The sequence below is a fragment of the Pristiophorus japonicus genome, chromosome 18 (assembly GCF_044704955.1).
Source record: "Pristiophorus japonicus isolate sPriJap1 chromosome 18, sPriJap1.hap1, whole genome shotgun sequence".
In the NCBI taxonomy this organism is placed as follows: Eukaryota; Metazoa; Chordata; class Chondrichthyes; family Pristiophoridae; genus Pristiophorus; species Pristiophorus japonicus.
The window spans coordinates 48228886-48250874 of record NC_091994.1 but is presented as its reverse complement, the minus strand read 5'-3'; the positions used below and the strand labels follow the sequence as shown (position 1 = coordinate 48250874).

The following is a 21989-nucleotide window of genomic DNA, read 5'->3' as shown; positions in this document are numbered from 1 at the left end:
TCCTAAATACACCCAAAGGAGCGATTTTATTTATCTGTTAACTGCAGACACCTCTGGCACCATGATTGCAGCATTAAAATAATGGACAATTTAAGAACATTTATTTATTACAGTAATGGTTAGACATGACATGATCACAACAGGTTGAACATTTTCCCTCCACCTCTGTGACCTGCATGGGTTTGAATCAAATCCGTATGAGCTGAAAGCCTCCATCAGTTGTTGAGGTTACATGTGAAACAGTTCTGACCATTTTTAATTAAGTTCCTATTGGCCACAGGTCAACAGCACTAAACCGCCCATAAATTGACACTTCCGATCAAAGGCGTCGGAGGTTTGATGGGCAAAATGGAAAAACATACTAATACATACCGGGATATGGTATGGATTAAACTGAAAAGCTTTACTCTACATCTGGCTATGCCATTTTAACCTACAAATACCTGATGCAGTGCAGATAATGAGGAAGGTAGGTAATAGAAAAGAACAGTAGCTCACCTGCACTTGGACTGAAATGCTTTGCCCATTGGTAGCAGCCTGGTTTTAAAATTGAAGTAATTCTATGTAAATGGCAAAACCCTGTCTGTGATTCATTAGCCCAGATAAAAGATACTTCATCATCTCTAGTTTGTACAAAGGGATAAAATATGTCATGTACCTGAGAAAGAAAAGGACATTAATTAGCATGGTTCTAGAGTAAACAATCATGGTGCAACCATCCGTTAACATGAGAAAACATGGAATCAGAGAAGTTAATCAACCCCCACCACCCCCTAATTCCTAGACTGTGTACAAATCTCTCACTGCCGATTCTACTCACCTGAAAGTTCTGTATAACCACTCAGTGATGCTCAAATTTTCAGAATATTCATCCAACCATCCTCACATCTCCCATCTATTCGACCCAAGCCTGCTGCTCTCAAAAGTGCAACACCCTACTAACCCAGCTGCTCTTTGACAACTTTCGCCAAGAGTCCCTTTACATACCCAAAGCGAGCAAGCGCGCACATGTGAGTATATTTATTATGGCTAAGTGATTTTTAAACCTGAAGCCTCCAGTTTGGGTTAAATAACCTCTTACTGTTAGTTATCTATGCCTCTTATTTAACAGACCTGGATCATAATCACTCAATCTTTTATTCAATGAGTGCAAAGTATTTGTTTCATGAGTTCTTTGCTCAACAATTAATAGCTACACATTGTTAATAAACCAACTAGTTCTTAATAACAAAGGTTCAACAATCACACTACACATCATCACTGGGCTCACAACTGCATATCTCATCGCGGATGACCTAGACCCAACTGATTGAGTCTTGTGAACATAACTTGACAGGCTAAGCCACTCACAATGCAACAGCTCTATAAACCTGTGAGCATACATTACACAATGGAAATAAGTTCAGCTCCTTGAATCCCTCCTACAACTGATTGGTGCTCTTCTGAACCTTGGCTAATATACTGACCCTTTGAGATACAATCCCCAAAATGTACACAATATTCCAAATGTAGCATCAATAACATGGACTGTAGAAAAACTAGATTTAAGTGAATCAAATTACCTTGTGTTGACAGCTAGTATTTAATGGCGTTGTTGCTAACAGTTTAACAGTGACTGAAAACTTCAGGTGAATGGTCAACATAGAAAATAGGTGCAGGAAGGCCATTCGGCCCTTCGAGCCTGCACCACCATTCAATAAGATCATGGCTGATCATTCCCTCTGTACCCCTTTCCTGCTTTCTCTCCATACCCCTTGATCCCCTTAGCCGTAAGGGCCATATCTAACTCCCTCTTGAATATATCCAATGAACTGGCATCAACAACTCTCTGTGGCAGGTTAACAACTCAGTGAAGAAGTTTCTCCTCATCTCAGTCCTAAATGGCCTACCCCTTATCCCAAGACTATGTCACCTGGTTCTGGACTTCCCCAACATCGGGAACATTCTTCCCACATCTAACCTGTCCAGTCCCATTAGAATCTTATACGTTTCTATGAGATCCCCTCATCCTTTTAAACTCCAGTGAATAAAGGCCAAGTTGATCCAGTCTCTCCTCATATGACATTCCAGGGATGGCTGGAATCAGTCTGGTGAACCTTTGCTGCACTCCCTCAATAGCAAGAACATCCTTCCTCAGATTAGACGACCAAAACTGAACACAATATTCCAGGTGAGGCCTCACCAAGGCTCTGTACAACTGCAGTAAGACCTCCCTGATCTTATATTCAAATCCCCTAGCTATGAAGGCCAACATACCATTTGCCTTCTTCACCGCCTGCTGTACTTGCATGCCCACTTTCAGTGACTGATGAAACATGACACCCAGGTCTCGTTGCACCTCCCGTTTTCCTAATCTGCCACCATTCAGATAATATTCTGCCTTCGTGTTTTGTCCCCAAAATGGATAACCTCACATTTATCCACATTATACTGCATCTGCCATGCATTTGCCCACTCACCTAACCTGTCCAAGTCACCCTGCACCCTCCTAGCGTCCTCCTCACAGCTCACACCACCACCCAGTTTAATGTCATCCGCAAACTTGGATATTACACTCAATTCCTTCATCTAAATCGTTAATGTATATTGTAAAGAGCTGGGGTCCCAGCACTGAGCCCTGCGGTACTCCACTAGTCACTGCCTGCCATTCTGAAAAGGACCCGTTTATCCCGACTCTCTGCTTCCTGTCTGCCAACCAGTTCTCTATCCACGTCAGTACATTACCCCCAATACCATGTGCTTTGATTTTGCACACCAATCTCTTGTGTGGGACTTTGTCAAAAGCCTTTTGAAAGTCCAAATACATCACATCCACTGGTTCCCCCTTGCCCACTCTGCTAGTTACATCCTCAAAAAATTCATCAAGCATGATTTCCCTTTCATAAATCCATGCTGACTTGGTCCAATCCTGTCACTGCTTTTTCATCCTTAATGATTGAGTCCAACATTTTCCCCGCTATTGATGTCAGCTAACCGGTCTATAATTATCCGTTTTCTCTCTCCCTCCTTTTTTAAAAAGTGGTGTTACATTAGCTACACTCCAGTCATAGGAATTGATCCAGAGTAGATAGACTGTTGGAAAATGATCACCAATGCATCCACTATTTCTAGGCCCACTTCCTTAAGTACTCTGGGATGCAGATTATCAGGCCCCGGGGATTTATCGGCCTTCAATCCAATCAATTTCCCCAACACAATTTCCTGACTAATAAGGATTTCTTTCAGTTCCTCCTTCGCGCTAGACCCTCGGACCTCTAGTATTTCCGGAAGGTTATTTGTGTCTTCCCTCGTGAAGACAGAACCAAAGTATTTGTTCAATTGGTCTGCCATTTCTTTGTTCCTAATTATAAATTCACTTGATTCTGACTGCAAGGGACCTACATTTGTCTTCACTACTCTTTGTCTCTTCACATATCTATAGAAGCTTTTGCATTCAGTTTTTATGTTCCCCCCAAGCTCATTCTCATACTCTATTTTCCTCCTCCTAATTAAACCCTTTGTCCTCCTCTGCTGAATTCTAAATTTCTCCCAGTCCTCAGGTTTGCTGCTTTTTCTGGCCAATTTATATGTCCCTTCCTTGGATTTAACACTATCCCTAATTTTGCTTGTTAGCCACGGTTGAGCCACCTTCCCAGTTTTATTTTTACACCAGACAGGAATGTACAATTGTTGAAGTTCATCCATGTGAACATTAAATGTCTGCCATTGCCTATCCACCGTCAACCCTTTAAGTATCATTCGCCAGTCTACCCTAAGCCAGAGATTCAAAAATTGTCTGTTCCTTAAATCATCCATTTAATTGGTTCAGATCTCTCTCTATGCTACTTAGACATCTCATCTTTCACCTGGCCACACACATTCATTGACAAATTTTACATCAAGAATTATTCTTCAAATTAAAGAGCGTGAACAGCCCAGGATCGAAAACAGATCACTAAGGAACCTGACTACTCATTAACCCAAACTCGTCTCTCTCTTCCCAAACCTCCTATATTAGCCTCTACCTCCTGTTACTTTACAATCCAGTTAACCAGTTCCCATTGATTTAGAATACAATAGGCACAATGTGCACTAAAACCACCCCAACATTTTTACTTGGCCTTCTCCTACCCTATTTACCAAGACATTCAACAACCCTCTATAGAGAGTGGCCCAACAAAGAACTGAAGAATCTAGCTGAGAAGCTGCACTCAGTGAACTCGAGGCGCAATTTGGGAATTAAGACCTGCAACCATTTGGCAGCCAGTCTATTGGCTGCGCAACCACATCATTCCAAAGTGCTGGCCAAATTTTGTTTAAACATTTATACCAGTGGGTTAGACGTGGGCCTTTTACTTTGGTGACCAGAGTTCAAATCCAATACAAACTAATGGAACGAAAGTCCCTAGTGTTCATTAACTGTTGGGTACCACATAAAATTAAACTTAATGATATTTCACCGCAATTATGCAGGTTAAAAGCATAACACACAATTTGGCGTAGCTAGTGATTGCAAAGATAATGCTGATGCATTCAAACACTAGAGTGCTTAATTAACATGTTCAATTTTATGTAAACAGCAAAAAAAATTCAACATTTTCACATTATCCCTTTATGACACTAAACAACAGGATGTCACGAGTTGGCATGGACCAGGAGTAAAGTTACGGATACTAATTGAAAGAAAATCAAAATTTCTCAAAGAAGAAAACAAAGTGTTCCTCAGTGACTGTTCTGTACTTACATTTATCCATATATCAGTTACTTCTTCATAAATAATGTGTGGATGAACATTTTCTGGCACAGCCTCTACAAACTTAATCCGTTCATTTTCATCCTTAGTTACAGGAATAAATAGCGATGTTGGGATCAAAACTAAATGGAGTCTCTGTTGTGGTCGATCTAGTAACACTGCCCAGGCACTAACAAAAAGAGAGAAATGGAAGTTATTCACTACTGTAATGTGGGTTATCCAATGTTGGGGTCTCTGGAACAAGTATCGGTTGCCAGGTTAGAGGCAACAGACAAGTCTAATGGCACTTTCACTCTTCCAGTCGAGAATGTGATTTACATATTCTGTTCTCTCCGGACGCTAGTCTTTGCGGGCTCCAATGGAGACCCCACTGCTTAAAAATTCAAACATTGGGCTGTGTGGGACTAAGGCCCGTGTTTATTTGCCTTCGTGACTGCTGACTCACAGAGCCACACGTGTCAACGATGGGGTCAGTTTCTGCGGGTTGGCTCCTTTTTATTTAGTGCAGGGGAAGTGTACAGCTGTGCTGGCTGCACTCCTCGTGTATAAAAGCTCCTTCGAACTCCTCCCTTGAAAAGTTGCTAATGGAGTACTGGACTCAAAAGCTATTCGGGGAACTAAGTAATGAATCAACTAGTCTTCTTATAGTCAACCTCGAGGTTTGTACTGTTTGTTATCCTGATGAATCTAGATTATAAATAGAATACAATCCCGTGATAGAATTTCTCTGAACTTCTGTACTCACTGATCCAGCGTTCGGCATCAATATAAAATTTGCACATATTGTTTTCGACCAATTTCTATACAACAGTTGTACTTGTATGTTTAGATATACAAAGTACTGCACACAAATATTTCTAGAATAGAAAATATCACGGCTGGAAGAGACCATAGGTCCATTGTCCCATTGTCCTAGTGGTTACATCTGATAATGTGTTGCTCTCCAAAATGCTTCACCGATTTTACCATGGAGACTGAAGCTTTCACCTATACCTTCTCGGTACGCTGTTCCAAAATGAACCAATTTAAAAAGTAACTTTTCTTCAAAAAATACCTGATTCTATCGCTTCTTGTCTAATGTTCTCTTGTCTATGATGAAGGATTGGGTTTAAAAAAAAAATAGTCCCAAACCTGTATATTGACATGAGGCCAGAGAGACAGTGGAGGTGTATAGTTCATACAGATTCAAGAGGAATGTGACCAATACTGGTGGCAGGGGTTGGGAAGAAGTTGAGGGGTAGACAAGATATGTGGTATTTATGAACTTTGACAGTTTGTCGATGTATCACAATGGTCCCCTCCTGTCCTACAAGTTCGGCATCAATATAAAATTTGCACATATTGTTTTCTACCAATTTTTCCAATTTCTATACAACAGTTGTACTTGTACGTTTAGATATATAAAGTACTGTTCACAAATATTTCTAGAATAGATTAAAGATAGTAAGGGGAAAAAGTCACTGGTGAACGTAGTTTATAGGCCCCCAAATAATAGGCCCCCTCTTACCGCCCTTCTTTTTCACTGGAATATATTTTTGTTGACCACTATGAAAGAGCTCCTTAAAAGTCCTCCACTGTTCCTCAATTGTGCCACCGTTTAGTCTGTGTTTTCAGTCTACTTTAGCTAACTCTGCCCTCATCCCACTGTCGTCCCCTTTGTTTAAGCATAGTATGCTCGTTTGAGACACTACTTCCTCACCCTCAAACTGTATTATAAATTCAACCATTCTGTGATCACTCATTCACGGTGGGGCAGACAATAATCAAGGGAATAATGGAGGCATGTGAAAAAGGAACGGCAGTAATAATGGGGGATTTTAACCTACATATCGATTGGTCAAATCAAATCGCACGGGGTAGCCTGGAGGAGGAATTCATAGAATGCATACGGGATTGTTTCTTAGAACAGTATGTTACAGAACCTACAAGGGAGCAAGCTATCTTAGATCTGGTCCTGTGTAATGAGACCGGAATAATAAACGATCTCCTAGTAAAAGATCCTTTCGGAATGAGTGATCACAGAATGGTTGAATTTATAATACAGTTTGAGGGTGAGGAAGTAGTGTCTCAAATGAGCATACTATGCTTAAACAAAGGGGACTAGAGTGGGATGAGGGCAGAGTTAGCTAAAGTAGACTGAAAACACAGACTAAACGGTGGCACAATTGAGGAACAGTGGAGGACTTTTAAGGAGCTCTTTCATAGTGCTCAACAAAAATATATTCCAGTGAAAAAGGACGGTAAGAAAGGGATAACCAGCCGTGGATAACCAAGGAAATAAAGGAGTATCAAATTAAAAACCAATGCGTATAAGATGGCCAAGGTTAGTGGGAAACTAGAAGATTGGGAAAATTTTAAACGACAGCAAAGAATGACTAAGAAAGGAAAGATAGATTACGAAAGTAAACTTGCGCAAAACACAAAAACATATAGTAAAAGCTTTTACAGATATATAAAACGGAAAAGAGTGACTAAAGTAAATGTTGGTCCCTTAGAAGATGAGGAGGAGGATTTAATAATGGGAAATGTGGAAATGGCTGAGACCTTAAACAATTATTTTGCTTCGGTCTTCACAGTGGAAGACACAAAAACCATGGCAAAAATTGCTGGTCACGGGAATGTGGGAAGGGAGGACCTTGAGATAATCACTATCACTAGGGGGGTAGTGCTGGACAGGCTAATGGGACTCAAGGTAGACAAGTCCCCTGGTCCTGATGAAATGCATCCCAGGGTATTAAAAGAGATGGCAGAAATTATAACAGATGCATTCATTATAATCTACCAAAATTCTCTGGACTCTGGGGAGGTACCAGCGGATTGGAAAGCAGCTAATGTAACGCCTCTGTTTAAAAAAGGGGGCAGACAAAAGGCAGGTAACTATAGGCCGGTTAGTTTAACATCTGTAGTGGGGAAAATGCTTGAAGCTATCATTAAGGAAGAAATAGCGGGACATCTAGATAGGAATAGTGCAATCAAGCAGACGCAACATGGATTCATGAAGGGGAAATCATGTTTAATGAATTTACTGGAATTCTTTGATATAACGAGCATGGTGGATAGAGGTGTACCAATGGATGTGGTGTATTTAGATTTCCAAAAGGCATTCGATAAGGTGCCACACAAAAGGTTACTGCAGAAGATAAAGGTACGCGGAGTCAGAGGAAATGTATTAGCATGGATAGAGAATTGGCTGGTTAACAGAAAGCAGAGTCGGGATAAATGGGTCTTTTTCGGGTTGGAAATCAGTGGTTAGTGGTGTGCCACAGGGATTGGTGCTGGGACCACAACTGTTTACAATATGCATAGATGACCTGGAAGAGGGGACGGAGTGTAGTGTAACAAAATTTGCAGATGACACAAAGATTAATGGGAAAGCGGGTTGTGTAGAGGACACAGAGAAGCTGCAAAGAGATTTAGATAGGTTAAGCGAATGGGCTAAGGTTTGGCAGATGGAATACAATGTCGGAAAATGTGAGGTCATCCACCTTGGAAAAAAGCACAGTAAAAGGGAATATTATTTGAATGGGGAGAAATTACAACATGCTGCGGTGCAGAGGGACCTGGAGGTCCTTGTGCATAAATCCCAAAAAGTTAGTTTGCAGATGCAGCAGGTAATCAGGAAGGCGAATGGAACGTTGGCCTTCATTGCGAGAGGGATGGAGTACAAAAGCAGGGAGGTCTTGCTGCAACTGTACAGGGTATTGGTGAGGCCGCACCTGAAGTACTGCGTGCAGTTTTGGTCACCTTACTTAACGAAGGGTATATTAGCCTTGGAGGGGGTACAGAGACGATTCACTAGGCTGATTCCGGAGATGAGGGGGTTACCTTATGATGATAGATTGAGTAGACTGGGTCTTTACTCGTTGGAGTTCAGAAGGATGAGAGGTGATCTTATAGCAACATTTAAAATAATGAAAGGGATAGACAAGATAGAGGCAGAGAGGTTGTTTCCACTGGTCGGAGAAACTAGAACTAGGGGGCACAGCCTCAAAATACGGGGGAGCCAATTCAAAACCGAGTTGAGAAGAAATTTCTTCTCCCAGAGGGTTGTGAATCTGTGGAATTCTCTGCCCAAGGAAGCAGTTGAGGCTAGCTCATTGAATGTATTCAAATCACAGATAGTTAGATTTTTAACCAATAAGTGAATTAAGGGTTATGGGGAGCGGGCCGGTAAGTGGAGCTGAGTCCACGGCCAGATCAGCCATGATCTTGTTGAATGGCGGAGCAGGCACAAGGGGCGAGATGGCCTACTCCTGTTCCTAATTCTTATGTTCTTATAAGTGCACAGACAAACTTAGCAAACATTCAATTTTATTACTTAATGGCTTTTTTTTTAAAAAAAAGCAAAATATGTTCAGTGTCAACTACATCGTAACCCACAAGGAAGGAAACGTACAAATTTCCATCTTTCGTCCATCCAGCACGTGCTATGTACTCAATGCCGGGGAAAAGAATCTCAAATGGCTGAACCAGCTCTTTGTCTTGTGCACTCAGGATCTACCAAAGGAAAAAAAATATTCGAGTTAGGATTAGCACTTTACCATGCTATATAAACATAATGCGGTGAATACAACATGCTAGAAGTACACCATCGCCGATTTCTTCCATCACATAGTCGAGTCGGGGAAAATCAGTTTGTTCTACAAATTTTAATGGTAGTGGCATCATGATCAACCATTATTAAAGAATGCAATTTTAGAGCTTAAAAGGACAATTAGTTCCATTATTCTGCATTCTCTCCATAAAAGACAAGTGGAAAAATATTTTTAAAAGGTACTGTGCTCTGCTTCCACCACTGTTTCTGGTAAGACATTAGAGTTTTGAAAATTATTTTGATAATGTTAAATTCATATCCTCTACTGACTGACTTTGCACAATGGAATTAGTTTCCCCCTCCCATTTGCCTTATCAAAACTCCTCAGTTTTTGAGCATCCCTCACAGATTTCCTCTTAAGCTTTTATGTTCTAGTGCGAACAACCTCAGTTTCTTAAGTCCCTTTTTAAAAATCTCATTTCAACTCAGTAAATCTCTTCTGTACCCTCTCCTCAGCCTTGGTATCTTTCCTAAACTAGGATATCCAATACTGGACAATATTCTAACTGTGACCGAACCAATGTTCTAAATCGGTTTAGTATTACTTTTGTTTTCACGCACTATAACATTATTCGTTAACATCTAGGATATGCTTTTCTTTTTCAAAAAAAGTTTTAGCAACTTGCCTCTCACTAAGGTTTATACATCGCAATCGCAAGTCTTTCTGCTCTTCCATTCTTTTTAAAGTTTTACCATTTAGTGCATGTTTCTTATCCACATTTTTCCTCCAAAAATCTATCCGAGGAATACCAAAGTCTCATCATCATAGGCAGTCCCTCGAAATCGAGGAAAACTTGCTTCCACTCTGTTCTCAGGGTATCCAATGAGGGAATTACAGTCTCTCACAGGTGGGACAGACAGCAGTTGAAGGAAATGGTGGGTGGGGAGTCTGGTTTACCCACAAGCTCTTTCCGCTGTCCGTGCTTGGTTTCTGCATGCTCTCGGAGACAAGACTCGAGGTGCTCAGCGCCCTCCCGGATGCTCTTCCTTCACTTAGAGCAGTCTTGGGCCAGGGATTCCCAGGTGCCAGTAGGGATGTTGCACTTTATCAAGGAGGGTTTGAGGGTGTCCTTAAAACGTTTCCTCTGCCCACCTGTGACTCACTTGCCATGTAGGAGTTCAGAGTAGAGCGCTTGCTTTGGGACTCTCGTGTCGGGTACGCGGACGATCATTGAACTACAGTACGTGGACGACGCTTGCGTCTGCGCACATTCAGAAGCCGAACTCAAAGCCATCGTTAACATCTTCACTGAGGTCTACGAAAGCATAGGCCTTACTCTAAACATCCGTAAGACAAAGGTTCTCCACCAACCTGACCCCGCCTCACCGCACTGACCCCTGGTCATCAAAATCCATGGCGTGGTCTTGGACAACGTGAACCATTTTCCATACCTCGGGAGCCTACTATCAGATAGGGCAGACATCGACGACAAGGTCAAATACCACCTCCAGTGTGCCAGCGCAGCCTTCGGTCACCTGAGGAAGAGTGTGTTTGAAGACTAGGCCCTCAAATCTGGCACCAAGCTCTTGGTCTACAGGATAGGAGTGATACCCGCCCTCCTATACGGCTCAGAGACGTGGACCATATACAGTAGACACCTCAAAGCGCTGAAGTACCACCAGCGCAAGATCCTGCAAATCCACTGGAAGGATAGACGTACCAACGTCAGTGCTCTCAATCAGGCCAACATCCCCAGCATCGAAGCACTGACCACACTTGACCAGCTCTGTTGGGCAGGCCACATCATCCGCATGCCCGACACGAGACTCCTAAAGTCAGCGCTCTACCAAGGTCTGCGGCGGTATGGACAGTGTGACATTTTGTTTCAAGTCAAAAAAAACAAGATTCGCTGCCTTTAGGAGAAAATGGGGGGAAAAAAAGTTCCACGACTGACAATAATGTGAACCTCTATGAATAAATGTTTCTCATCACTCTTAGGCATACAATACTTCATACTTAAAGGAATACTCACCGTCCCATGACTGTCTGCTCTGAACTCAGATAATTTAAGTGTTATCTTGGGATTCTTACTCCCTGTAAGTGAGATAACAAAAAGTCACAATGTTAGGACTTTTCTGATGCGGAGCTAATAGAATTAAAAACCCTCCTGTGGCTGTGTAATTTTAACCATTTAAACAGGTTACCAATGCTTTCAAGAGACTTATTCAACTCCATTCCCCAGCATCGCTTACAAAATTCCCCAAATGTATTGAAAGAGTCACTTTTTGTAAATGACATGTCTCAAAAACAGCAGCTCATTTTCAACAGGGACAGTTAGAAATTGCAGATAGAAGCTATTCTACGCAAATTAGCAATAAAGTACCAGCTGTAGCTTCTGCTACTAATTAGTGTCATACACCATACAAATGAGACAACAGATAGCATCTTAACTGATAAACTAAAATGAATGTAATTAATGGCACTCTTCAAAGATGAATTCCAGAATACAACATTCAATTACATTTTGAACACTTTACAGAACCAAACATTTGAGCAAAGATGAGTTTTAACATTTTGTAGACAATTAAAAGCAATTCTCTTCCCTGATAAAACTACACAAAATTATGATCTTTATGGAAGCATAACAAAAATTAGATCTAAACTCCAGTGCTAAAATACTGCATATGGAATATGAACTACGACACATTTTAAATTAAATATATCTAAATTGGTGTAACATGCGTGAATATAACCCATGGAATATAACCCACTTGAATATATCATGGCTCTTATCACATGATGTAATATCGCTGAGCAGCATCATCACTTATAGCCCAGTAGAAAAACTTGCACCGTCTTCACAGAATCCATTACCCAGGGCAACAATGAATGACTCCATTAGCCTCACCAATCACTCAAGTCATCCTGCAGATATACTTGTTGCAGGTTGCAGCACAATGTCAAGAGTGTCACTAAACTGACAGCATCACTATCAGCACTCTGTTATAGCCGTGTCATTCTATGAAGAGCACAGCAGGTTCAAAATGTTCGGATATATAGCTTCGAATTTCAGAGACTACGACTCTAAACCTACAATTCAAGTTGATTAGGATGGAAATGAATAAAAATTCTAGAGTTTCAAGCAATTCCCAAATCAAAGAAGCAGCTGCTTTAAAAAAGCATAGCCATGCAGTGTATAAATAGTAAAGCTTCCACACTGATAGTTATTACAGAATATTACAGATCAAGGGCTCGATTTCTAACCTGTCCTTGGGTATCTGTAGGCGTCAGCTTTTCTCTCTTCCAGTGCTGGGGAGGGTACATGAATGATCTCCACTTCTGACTCATCCACTTCCTCGTACAAGAGATAGTAAGTCTTCGCACAATCCGGACCTGCAAGCAAGACAAAAATGCTTAAGAGGTGGTGATGCTGAATGTTGGACCTGGCTTTGGTGAGCTGGAGTACTGAGTTTAGACCTAAAGAAATAAAGAAAGAACTTGCGTTTCTACAGCGTCTTTCAAGACCTCATGACATCACAAAGCACCTTACATCCAATTAAGTACTTTTGAAGTGCGGTCACTGTTGTAATGCAAGAAATGCGGCAGCCAATTTGCACACAGCAAGGTCCCACAAACAGCAATGAGATAATAACCAGGTAATCTGTTTGTGATTTGGTTGAGGGATAAATATTGACCAAGGGAGAACTCCCCTGCTCTTCTTCCAAAGGGCCATGTGATCTTTTACGTCCACCTGCGGGGGCAGATGGATCTCGGTTTAACATCTCATCTCAGTGTTACAGGGAAAAAAGGCAGAATTATTAAAAGTCTAGAATGGGGCTGCAAGGCTGAACCATGATGTTTGAGTTGTGAGGAAAAAATGTATACCCTGGGAGGTTAATCTCAAGAAAGCAGGATGATGGAGCACTTGATAGAAGTCTTTAAGGTTTTCATATATGGGGAAGTTGGATCTGAGACAGTTTTTGTCAGATGCATGATTCAAGGTAGAGGAGACAGAGCTTGAAGGAAAATAAATTTAGGCGACAGGGTGATTTAACTGCGGAACATATTACCACTGGGGTGGAGGGCTGACGAGAGAGTGCAGGGGTGGTAGAACGGAAAGGGATATAAAGTGTGCAAGGGACCAGATGAGTTTTTATTCGTAAAGGGATTACAGGACTATTAATTACAGAATCAGGGGAGGAACCAGACAGGATGTTTTGAAAGGTAAACTTGATAGAACAATGGTTATCGGCCCAAGGCCTATGTAAAGCTTCAGTTATATCCCCAGCTCCTCAGGACCTGTTTGGACATTGCACATTTGTACATATTCACATGCTGCCTACAGACAAGAACTCCAGACTACACACAGAAATCTGAGTTTTGAGATGGCGCTGTACTGCAATCTCTAACAGTCTCAATGTAGAATAGGAGGCCTCAACTAGTCAATGCTCTGTTCCATCTCACAGCCTTCTAAATAGTATACTACTCCAGAAGCTGTTTATCCGCAATGTGGCCATCAGATATGCTAATCATTTAATGACAGCTTATAATCTGCTCTAGAAGTGACTGCAACTGTGTCTGATACTCGCAGGGCTTCAGATCAAGCTTGCAAATGGCTCATTGACATTTTTATAGTTTGGAAATCATTTTAAAACAAAACCACCTTGTTGAGAACTTCGGAAAAATTCTACTTCCAAACTCTCGTTACCTTAAAACCCACACGGGCAACTAATGAACCACTCAAATGACCAATCCAAGCATGGTTACTGTAGCCCTAATTACTTTGATGGGATCTTCGTAGAAAATCTCAAAAAATGTTCAATATATGCTCTGAAACAATGTTTTAGGTGATAGTCATTCAAACTTGTATCCCTATATTAGTATTTACAGCACATGGGAAGAAAAAATAAATTCCTGCAATCATTTTGTCATTCAAAACAGGGCTGGTTGTCTACCCCGCAGACTGGAAACTCTCGAGGAAGATCGTTGTGATTGTTAGAGGCCAAATAGCCCCACGAAATCGCTGCAGCTGTCCCTCAGGGCAGTGTCCAAGGCACAACCATCTTCAGCATCGCCATCGATGACCTTCCCTTCATCATTAGGTCAGAAGTGGGGATGCTCGCTGATGATTGAGTGTTCCATTCCATTCACAACTCCTCAGATAATGAAGCAGTCCATGCCTGCAAGCAGCAAGACTTGGACAACATCCAGGCTTGGGTTGATAAATGTCAAGTAACATTCGCGTCACATCGGTGCCAGGCAATAACCATCTCCAACAGGAGAGTCTAACCACCTCCCCTTGACATTCAATGTCATTACCATTGTCGAATCCCCACCACCAACATCCTGGGAATCACCATTGACAAGAAACTTATCTGGACCGGCCACAAATACTGCAGTTACAAGCAAGAGCAGGTCAGAGGCTGGGTATTCTGTGGCAAGTCACTCACTTTCTGACTCCCCAAAGCCACTTACAAGGCACAAGTCAGGAGAGGGATAGAATACTCTCCTGTTGCCTGGATGAGTGCAGCTCCAAGAAAACCGAAGAAAGCTCCACACCATCCAGGACAAAGCAGCCCACTTAAATCAGCATCCTATCCACGACCTTAAACATTCATTCCCTCCAGCACTGGTGCAACGTGTCTGCAGTGTGTATCATCTACAAGATGCACTGCAGCAACTTGCCAAGGCTTCTTCAACAACACCTCTCCAAGCCCACAACCTCTACCACCTAGAAGAACAAGGGCAGCACGTGCATGGGAACACCTTCAAAAATCACACACCAGACTTAGAAATACATCATCGTTCTTTCATTGTCGCTGGGTCAAAATCTTGGAACTCCTTACCCAACAGCACTTGGGAGTACCTTCACCACACAGATTGCAGCGGTTCAAAAAGTTGGCTCACCACCACCTTCTCAAGGGCAAATGGGATGGGTAATAAATGATGGCCTTGCCAGCGATGCGCACATCTCGTGAATGAATGATTCTTTTTTATAAACTGTATTTCTTGTAGCTTGTAGTGAACGAGGAAGGAAGTAGTGCTGGATATAGGTCTCGGGAATGAAGTAGGGCAAGTTGAAGTGGGAGAACATCACATTAGTTTAGTCTGAATTCAAAGTCAGGTGAATCAACAATGCGCTAATCTGCTGAAGGCAGTGCGACTTTGAATTGGTACACAGACTGGGGCTAGATGGGCAGTTTGATTGAAACACTACACTTTTCAACAGCAACAGTCACTTCTTCTACTTATAAATTTGAAGCCAAGAAACCAGAGAAAAAATTTAGTGCATGTTGAGCTTCATCTTTCGAGTGCGAGAACGTAGAGTACTGCTGTCAAGGTCATACCTTCAGTTCCTGTCGGGCACCACCAGTAACCCGTAAACCTGTCAAATTCTTCCTGTATTACAAAAGTTGCTACTCCTGCAGATTTGGGATCTTCTATTACATTAGGCAAACCTGGAAAAGAGAACATCTTGGTCACACTACATTCTCCTGTGGACTTTAGAATAAAGAAACATTTAAGACAAATGTTTCGCAGTCGCAGTTCTGTATCAATGTGTCTTAACCATGGAGAGCTAAACTGGACCAAAGCCAGACCGAGTCACCCTCCACTAGCCATTGCAATTCAAAAAAAATTCATTACTTGAAGCACTTTGAGCAGACTCATAAGGCGCTATATGCAAGTTTAAGTATTATATCGATCAGTCTAAAGCTTCTATAATATGGCTATAAATTCAGTTTTTACAATAGATTTAATTTGACTCGAGGCTCTCCAGGCAGCTCAGTCAGTAAATGCGTTTTAATTGTTAGCAATCCAACAGATCAGACTTAATCCATGGTCGATGCGGATTCAGCTTGGCTTAGTTCGTGACATATTTGCTTCTTTTTAGTTAGAAGTTAGTGGGTTTGAGTCCCATACTACGACTTTAACAGGTCTAGACTGACATACTATTGAGGGACGGCATGCAGCATTATCCGAGGGGTTATCCTTTGCCTGCCTTTTGAGGTGGGAATTAAAGGTTCCATGGCTATTTTCTCTATTTTGGCTAAAATGTCTCTTAAATGATATACCAACAGATTAACTGGCTATTCATTTGAGTGGGATGCTGCTGGTGCAGATTGGCTACATAGCAGCAGTCACTGCCTTCAGAGTAATTCACTGTGCAACGAGCTTTGATAGCTTAAGGGCCATGTACATGCAACATTGGGAATTCAGGAGAAACTTCTTTACCCAGAATGGTTAGAATGCGGAACTCACTACCACCTCAGTTAAGGTGACTAGCAGATACATTTAAGGGGAAACTAGATAAATGCGAGGGAGAAAGGAATAGAAGGATGTGTTGATGGGGTTAGACGAAGTAGGGTGGGAAGAGGCTCGGACATTTTTTTGGGCTATAAATACTATGGCTCAGAAATTGCAGTCCGAGGCTTCCAACCTGAAAACCTGGTGGTCTGGGAGTTCGGAGACTTGGGGTCCTGGGCCTCTACTGTAGTGGCCCACTTATCCCAGGGACTCGGGCGCTTCGCACGCATCCCTAGGATCACGTGGGCCGGCCTAACCAAAGGGGTATTCCCATTCATACTTGTGGTGATATGTACGGAATCATCATAAGTAGGAGTGGGAATACCACCAAAAAATCAAACACAATAAAAACATTTTAAATCACATTTAAAATCAAAATGGAATTTAATTATTTAAAACAAAAATGTAATTTTTTGAAAAATATACATATTTTAAAGGGTCTAAAAATAAACTAACAGGATTTTAAATGATTAAATTATTGAAAAAAATTATTTTTCTGTCCTTTAAAAGTCTTACATTGATAAAAGCAGGCATTATGCCTGCTTTATTCAGTCGTAAGAATTGCAAGGGCATTCACTGGCAGGAGTTGGGCAAGTAGCCCGACTCTATGCCCATGGAGGCCCTTTACTTCCGGATGCGTGCAATCTGTCAGGAGGATTCTCGACAGACCATAAGTTCCGGTTTTTGGTGCATACCTAAGCCTGGAACCTGCGGGGCCCCCTACGGGCACGTGCGCACCTTGTACACGCCCATAGAGGCCGCGAATTCAGGGCCTATGTAATATCTTAGTTACAATAGCAGTGGTGATCTTATAGTTGACCTCCATATCCATTAAATAGGTAGGGTTCCAGCTCTTGACCATCTAGTTTGTTAATGAGGAAACAATCAGCAAACTGATAGCATCCTACCCCTCCCCCACAGTTTTGAAGCTTGCCAACATGGATTAGGGTCACGTATGAAGAATGTCCAACTTAATGTACCTTAAAGTTAGCTTCCATGCATAGAACAATACTCCAACCTCGAGCAGTGGAGAGAACATTATTTGGGGCAAAAAAAAGTGCATTTTCCCCCCCCAATTCCACCTAGCCACTGCCCTCAAAGCTGGTTTGAAATTGGCTCCAACATAAATAGAATTACAGTTGTGAGAAACAGCTCAACTGGAATCTCAATTTAATCTTCTGTCTAGCACTTAATTTAAACTAAAACCAGCTGCAACAGAAAACTGCCTTGCAATGTAACGGGGCGAATTGTACAGCTCCTGGGACCAAAGCTGGTCTTGCAAAACCATTCCCCGAACTAGATCGACAACACTAAATGTACTATAGCAGACTTTTACCACCAATGGTAAATTGCTGTACCTTTATGGCAAAATGTTAATCGCTTCTCCTCTCCGGATCCAATGTTTGATATCCACAAGTCATTGTTATTTATAAATGAGATGAAGGAGGGGTCTCCAGGACATATCTTGGGATCCATCCGAGGACCTGAACAATTTGTCTTAATCTCTACTGGCTTCATTGGCGATATCTGTAAAAGAGGAGACACCTAGCTGGTAAAGAAAAAGGAACCAGGTAGTATTTGTGGTGGCAAAGCACCATGTTGCTGCCACAGACTGGGTGTAGGTAATACAAACCTAACTGTAATTTTAATTAGCAATACACACACAATATCAAATACTTTAGGGCCCCATATAGGTCCATTCCACTTTGTCAGAGAAGCTACCTACGTTGAAATTTAATTGTGCATGATCTTTGTTCCTCCCTAACTTTCTTCCCTTCTCTCTCAAAAGGTATGATCAAATGTTATTCATGTTTGAACCTAAACTGCAAGTGCTGGCAGCATATTCAGTCCCATCCCACACTGTTCATTCAGCAGGGGTTACAAGGATAGCAAAGGGGAGCTGTTTCTTCCTCCTCTAAACCTAGGCACTTCAAGACCTATTGTGGCACCACTACTGCTACACTGGCTAAGGTCAGTTAAGATCTGCTTCCTTGGCTGTAAGTTTCAATATCAAAATTAAACACTATTTTTCCCATACAAGACAGCAGAGAAGGTGATCTTAGTTTTTAAATAATTGTTGCATTGACAGGCCGAGATATAGCGATTCTCAATCGTTTCCACTTCGAAGAAGCACAGAGGGTAGCAAGGGCACAGAATGTACTCTGGGTGGGGGACTTCAATGTCCATCCCCAAGAGTAGCTCGGTAGCATCACTGCTGACCGAGCCCTGAAGGACATAGCTGCCAGATTGGGCCTGCGGCAAGTGGGGAGAGAACCGAGAGGAAAACCTACTTAACCTCATCCTCACCAATGTACCTGTCGCAGATGCATCTGTCCATGACAGTATTGGTAGCAGTGATCACCAGTGTCATTGTGGAGATGAAATCCCATCTTTACACGGCACTACCACCATGCTAAATGGGACAGATTCAGAACCGATCTAGCAGCTCAAAAATGGGCATACATGAGGCACTGTGGGCCATCAACAACAGAATTGTATTCCACCACAATCTGTAACCTCAGGGCCGAGCATATCCCGCACTCTACCATTATCAAGCCAGGGGACCAACCCTGATTCAATGAGGAGTGCAGAAGGCCATGGCAGGAGCAGCACCAGGCCTACCTAGAAATGAGGTGCCAACCTGGGGAAGCTGCAACACAGCATTACATGCACACTAAAGAGAAGCAGCATGCTGTAGATAGAGCTAAGCCATCCCTCAAACAACAGATCAGATCAAAGCTCTGTAGTCCAGCCACATCCAGTCGTGAATGGTGGTGGATAATTAAACAACTAACGGGAGGAGGAGGCTCCATGAATATCCCCATCCTCACTGATGACAGAGCCCAGCATGTGAGTGCAAAAGACAAGGCTTTGCAACCATCTTCAACCAGAAATGCCAAGTGGACGCTCCATGGCCTTCTCCTGAGGTCCTCACCATCACAGAAGCCAGCCAATTCAATTTACTCCACGTGATATCAAGAAATTGCTGAGCGTACTGCATACAGCAAAGGCTATGGGGCCCTGATAATATCCCGGCTGTCGTGCTGAAGACTTGTGCTCTAGAACTAGCCGTGCCTCTTGTTGCAGTACAGCTACAACATCGGCATTTATCTGAATGTGGAAAACTGCCGAGATATGTCCTGTCCACAAAAAGCAGAAAAAATCCAATCCGGACAATTATCGCCCCATCAATCTACTCTCAATCATCAGCAAAGTGATGGAAGGTGTCCTCGACAGTGCTATCAAGCAGCACTTACTCACCAATAATCTGCTAACCAATGCTCAGTTTGGGTTCCGTCAGGACCACGTGGCTCCAGGCCTCATTACAGCTGTCGTCCAAGCATGAACAAAAGAGCTGAATTCCATAGGTGAGGTGAGGTGAGTGTGACTGCCCTTGGCATCAAGGCAGCATTTGACCAAGTGTGGCATCAAGGAGCCCTAATAAAATTGAATTCAATGGGAATTAGGGAGAAAACCCACCACTGGCTGAAGTTATACCTAGCACAAAGGGAGATGATTGTAGTTGTTGGAGGACAATCATCTCAGCCCCAGGACAGCGCTGCAGGAGTTCCTCAGGAGTGTGTCCGAGGCCCAACCATCTTCAGCTGCTTGATTAATGACCTTCCATCCATCATAAGGTCAGAAGTGGTGATTTTCGCTGATGAACGCAGTGTTCAGTTCCATCCACAACTCCTCAGAAAATGAAGTAATCCATGCCCGAATGCAGCAAGACATGGATGGCATTCAGCCATGGGCTGATAAGTGGCCAGTAACACTCGCGCCACACAAGTGCCAGGCAATAACCAACAAACGAGAGTCTAACGACTGGCCCTGGACATCGATGGCATTACCATCGCCGAATTCCTCACCATCAACATCCTGGGGGGGGCGGGGTCACCATTTACCAGAAACTTAACTGCATAAGCCACATAAAAACTGTGGCTCTAAGAGTGGGTCAAAGGTTGGGTATCCTGTAAAGTGTGTCTCACCTCCTGACTCCCCAAAGCCATTCCACCATCCACAAGGCACACATCAGGAGTGTGATGGAATACTCTCCACATGCCGAGATGTGCAGCTCCAACACTAAGTTTGACACCATCCAGGACAAAGCAGCCCGCTTAATTGGCACTCCATCCACTCGCTGCCCCATGGTTGCAGTGTGCACCTTCTATAAGATGCACTGCAGTAATTCGTCAAGGCTTCTTCGATAGCACCTCCCAAACCTGCAACCTCTACCACCTAGAAGGACAAGGGCAGTAGGCACATGGGAACACCATCACCTCCACGTTCCCCTCCAAGTTAGACACCTTCCTAACTTGGAAACATCTCATCGTTCCTACGTCACTACTCGATTAAAATCCTGGAACTCCCTCCTGAGGCTCACCACCACCTTCTCAAGAACAATTATGGATGGGCAATAAATGCTGGCCTTGCCAGCGACACCCCCACCCAAAGAATGAATTTTTAAAAAATTGCGCTCCCCACTATCCTTGAGAACTCTACTTTTAACAGACAGGATCAGAGTGGTGTTAACTGGAAGTAAAGCCCAACTTCTGGGAGCACAGTTTCAGCCAGAGTGGAACCTGTCAAATGACACAAACCTAATACTTGGATGCATTATTGGTAGTCTGTCGTATCCAACAATGACGGTGATGTGCTAATCATCAATGGCATGTGTCTTCATGTGGCTGTATAGGCCAATTCTGGATGCACAAGTCTCTTGCACGTCGGACAAGGGAAGTTCGATGTGCCTGATGCTGACAGTACTGCCACCTGATGTCGTCTATCTCTAGTGTCCCGCAGGCGTTGACCTCGGTTTTCTTCGAAGGTCTGGCAGGCAGTTCTCGTGAGGGTTCGCCACTGGATTTTACTAGTTGCTGTATTCTCAAGGTCCTTTGGTCGGATGCCACAGTACTAGAGGTTAGTCTTGATGCAATCTTTGTAGCGCTTGCGGGGGCGCCTCTGGTGTCTTCGACCTTCACAGAGCTCGCCATGAAGAAACTGACGAGGGATCCCTGACACATCCATGCGGATGACATGTCCAGCCCACCGGAACTGGGCTCGCATGATCATCACCTCGATGCTAGTTGATTGTGCTCGCTCCAGAACCTCAAAGTTTGACACCCAGTCTTGCCAGCATATGAGGAGTATAGATCCGAGACTGTGCATATGGAAAGCTTCCAACTTTTTGATGTGACGCCTGTAGTGTGTCCAGGTCTCACATCCATAAAGGAGAGATGAGAGAACGACTGCTCTATACAACAACAGTTTAGTTGACAGTCGGATGCGGTGGTGACTCAGCACCTTAGTGCGCAAGCGACCAAGTGCCTGGCTGGCTTTAGAGCCTTGCATCAATCTCCTTGTCCAAGGACCCATCACTTGATATGGTGCTGCCAAGGTACTTGAAGCTGTCCACT

At 42.9% G+C, this 21989-nt stretch overlaps 1 protein-coding gene across 5 annotated transcripts in view; it reads right to left on the bottom strand.

The window, feature by feature from the left end:
* Window positions 1-21989, bottom strand: part of dpp9 (dipeptidyl-peptidase 9) — a 112556-nt gene that overhangs the window by 31818 nt on the left and 58749 nt on the right. For all 5 annotated transcript variants that reach the window (XM_070859958.1, XM_070859959.1, XM_070859960.1 and 2 more), the window contains 7 exons: window positions 17931-18099; window positions 15615-15725; window positions 12532-12660; window positions 11300-11361; window positions 9129-9229; window positions 4724-4901; window positions 499-658 (listed from right to left, as the gene is read on the bottom strand). In XM_070859958.1, coding sequence (XP_070716059.1) covers window positions 499-658; window positions 4724-4901; window positions 9129-9229; window positions 11300-11361; window positions 12532-12660; window positions 15615-15725; window positions 17931-18099 — 910 coding nt within the window. The remainder of the gene's footprint in view (window positions 1-498; window positions 659-4723; window positions 4902-9128; window positions 9230-11299; window positions 11362-12531; window positions 12661-15614; window positions 15726-17930; window positions 18100-21989) is intronic.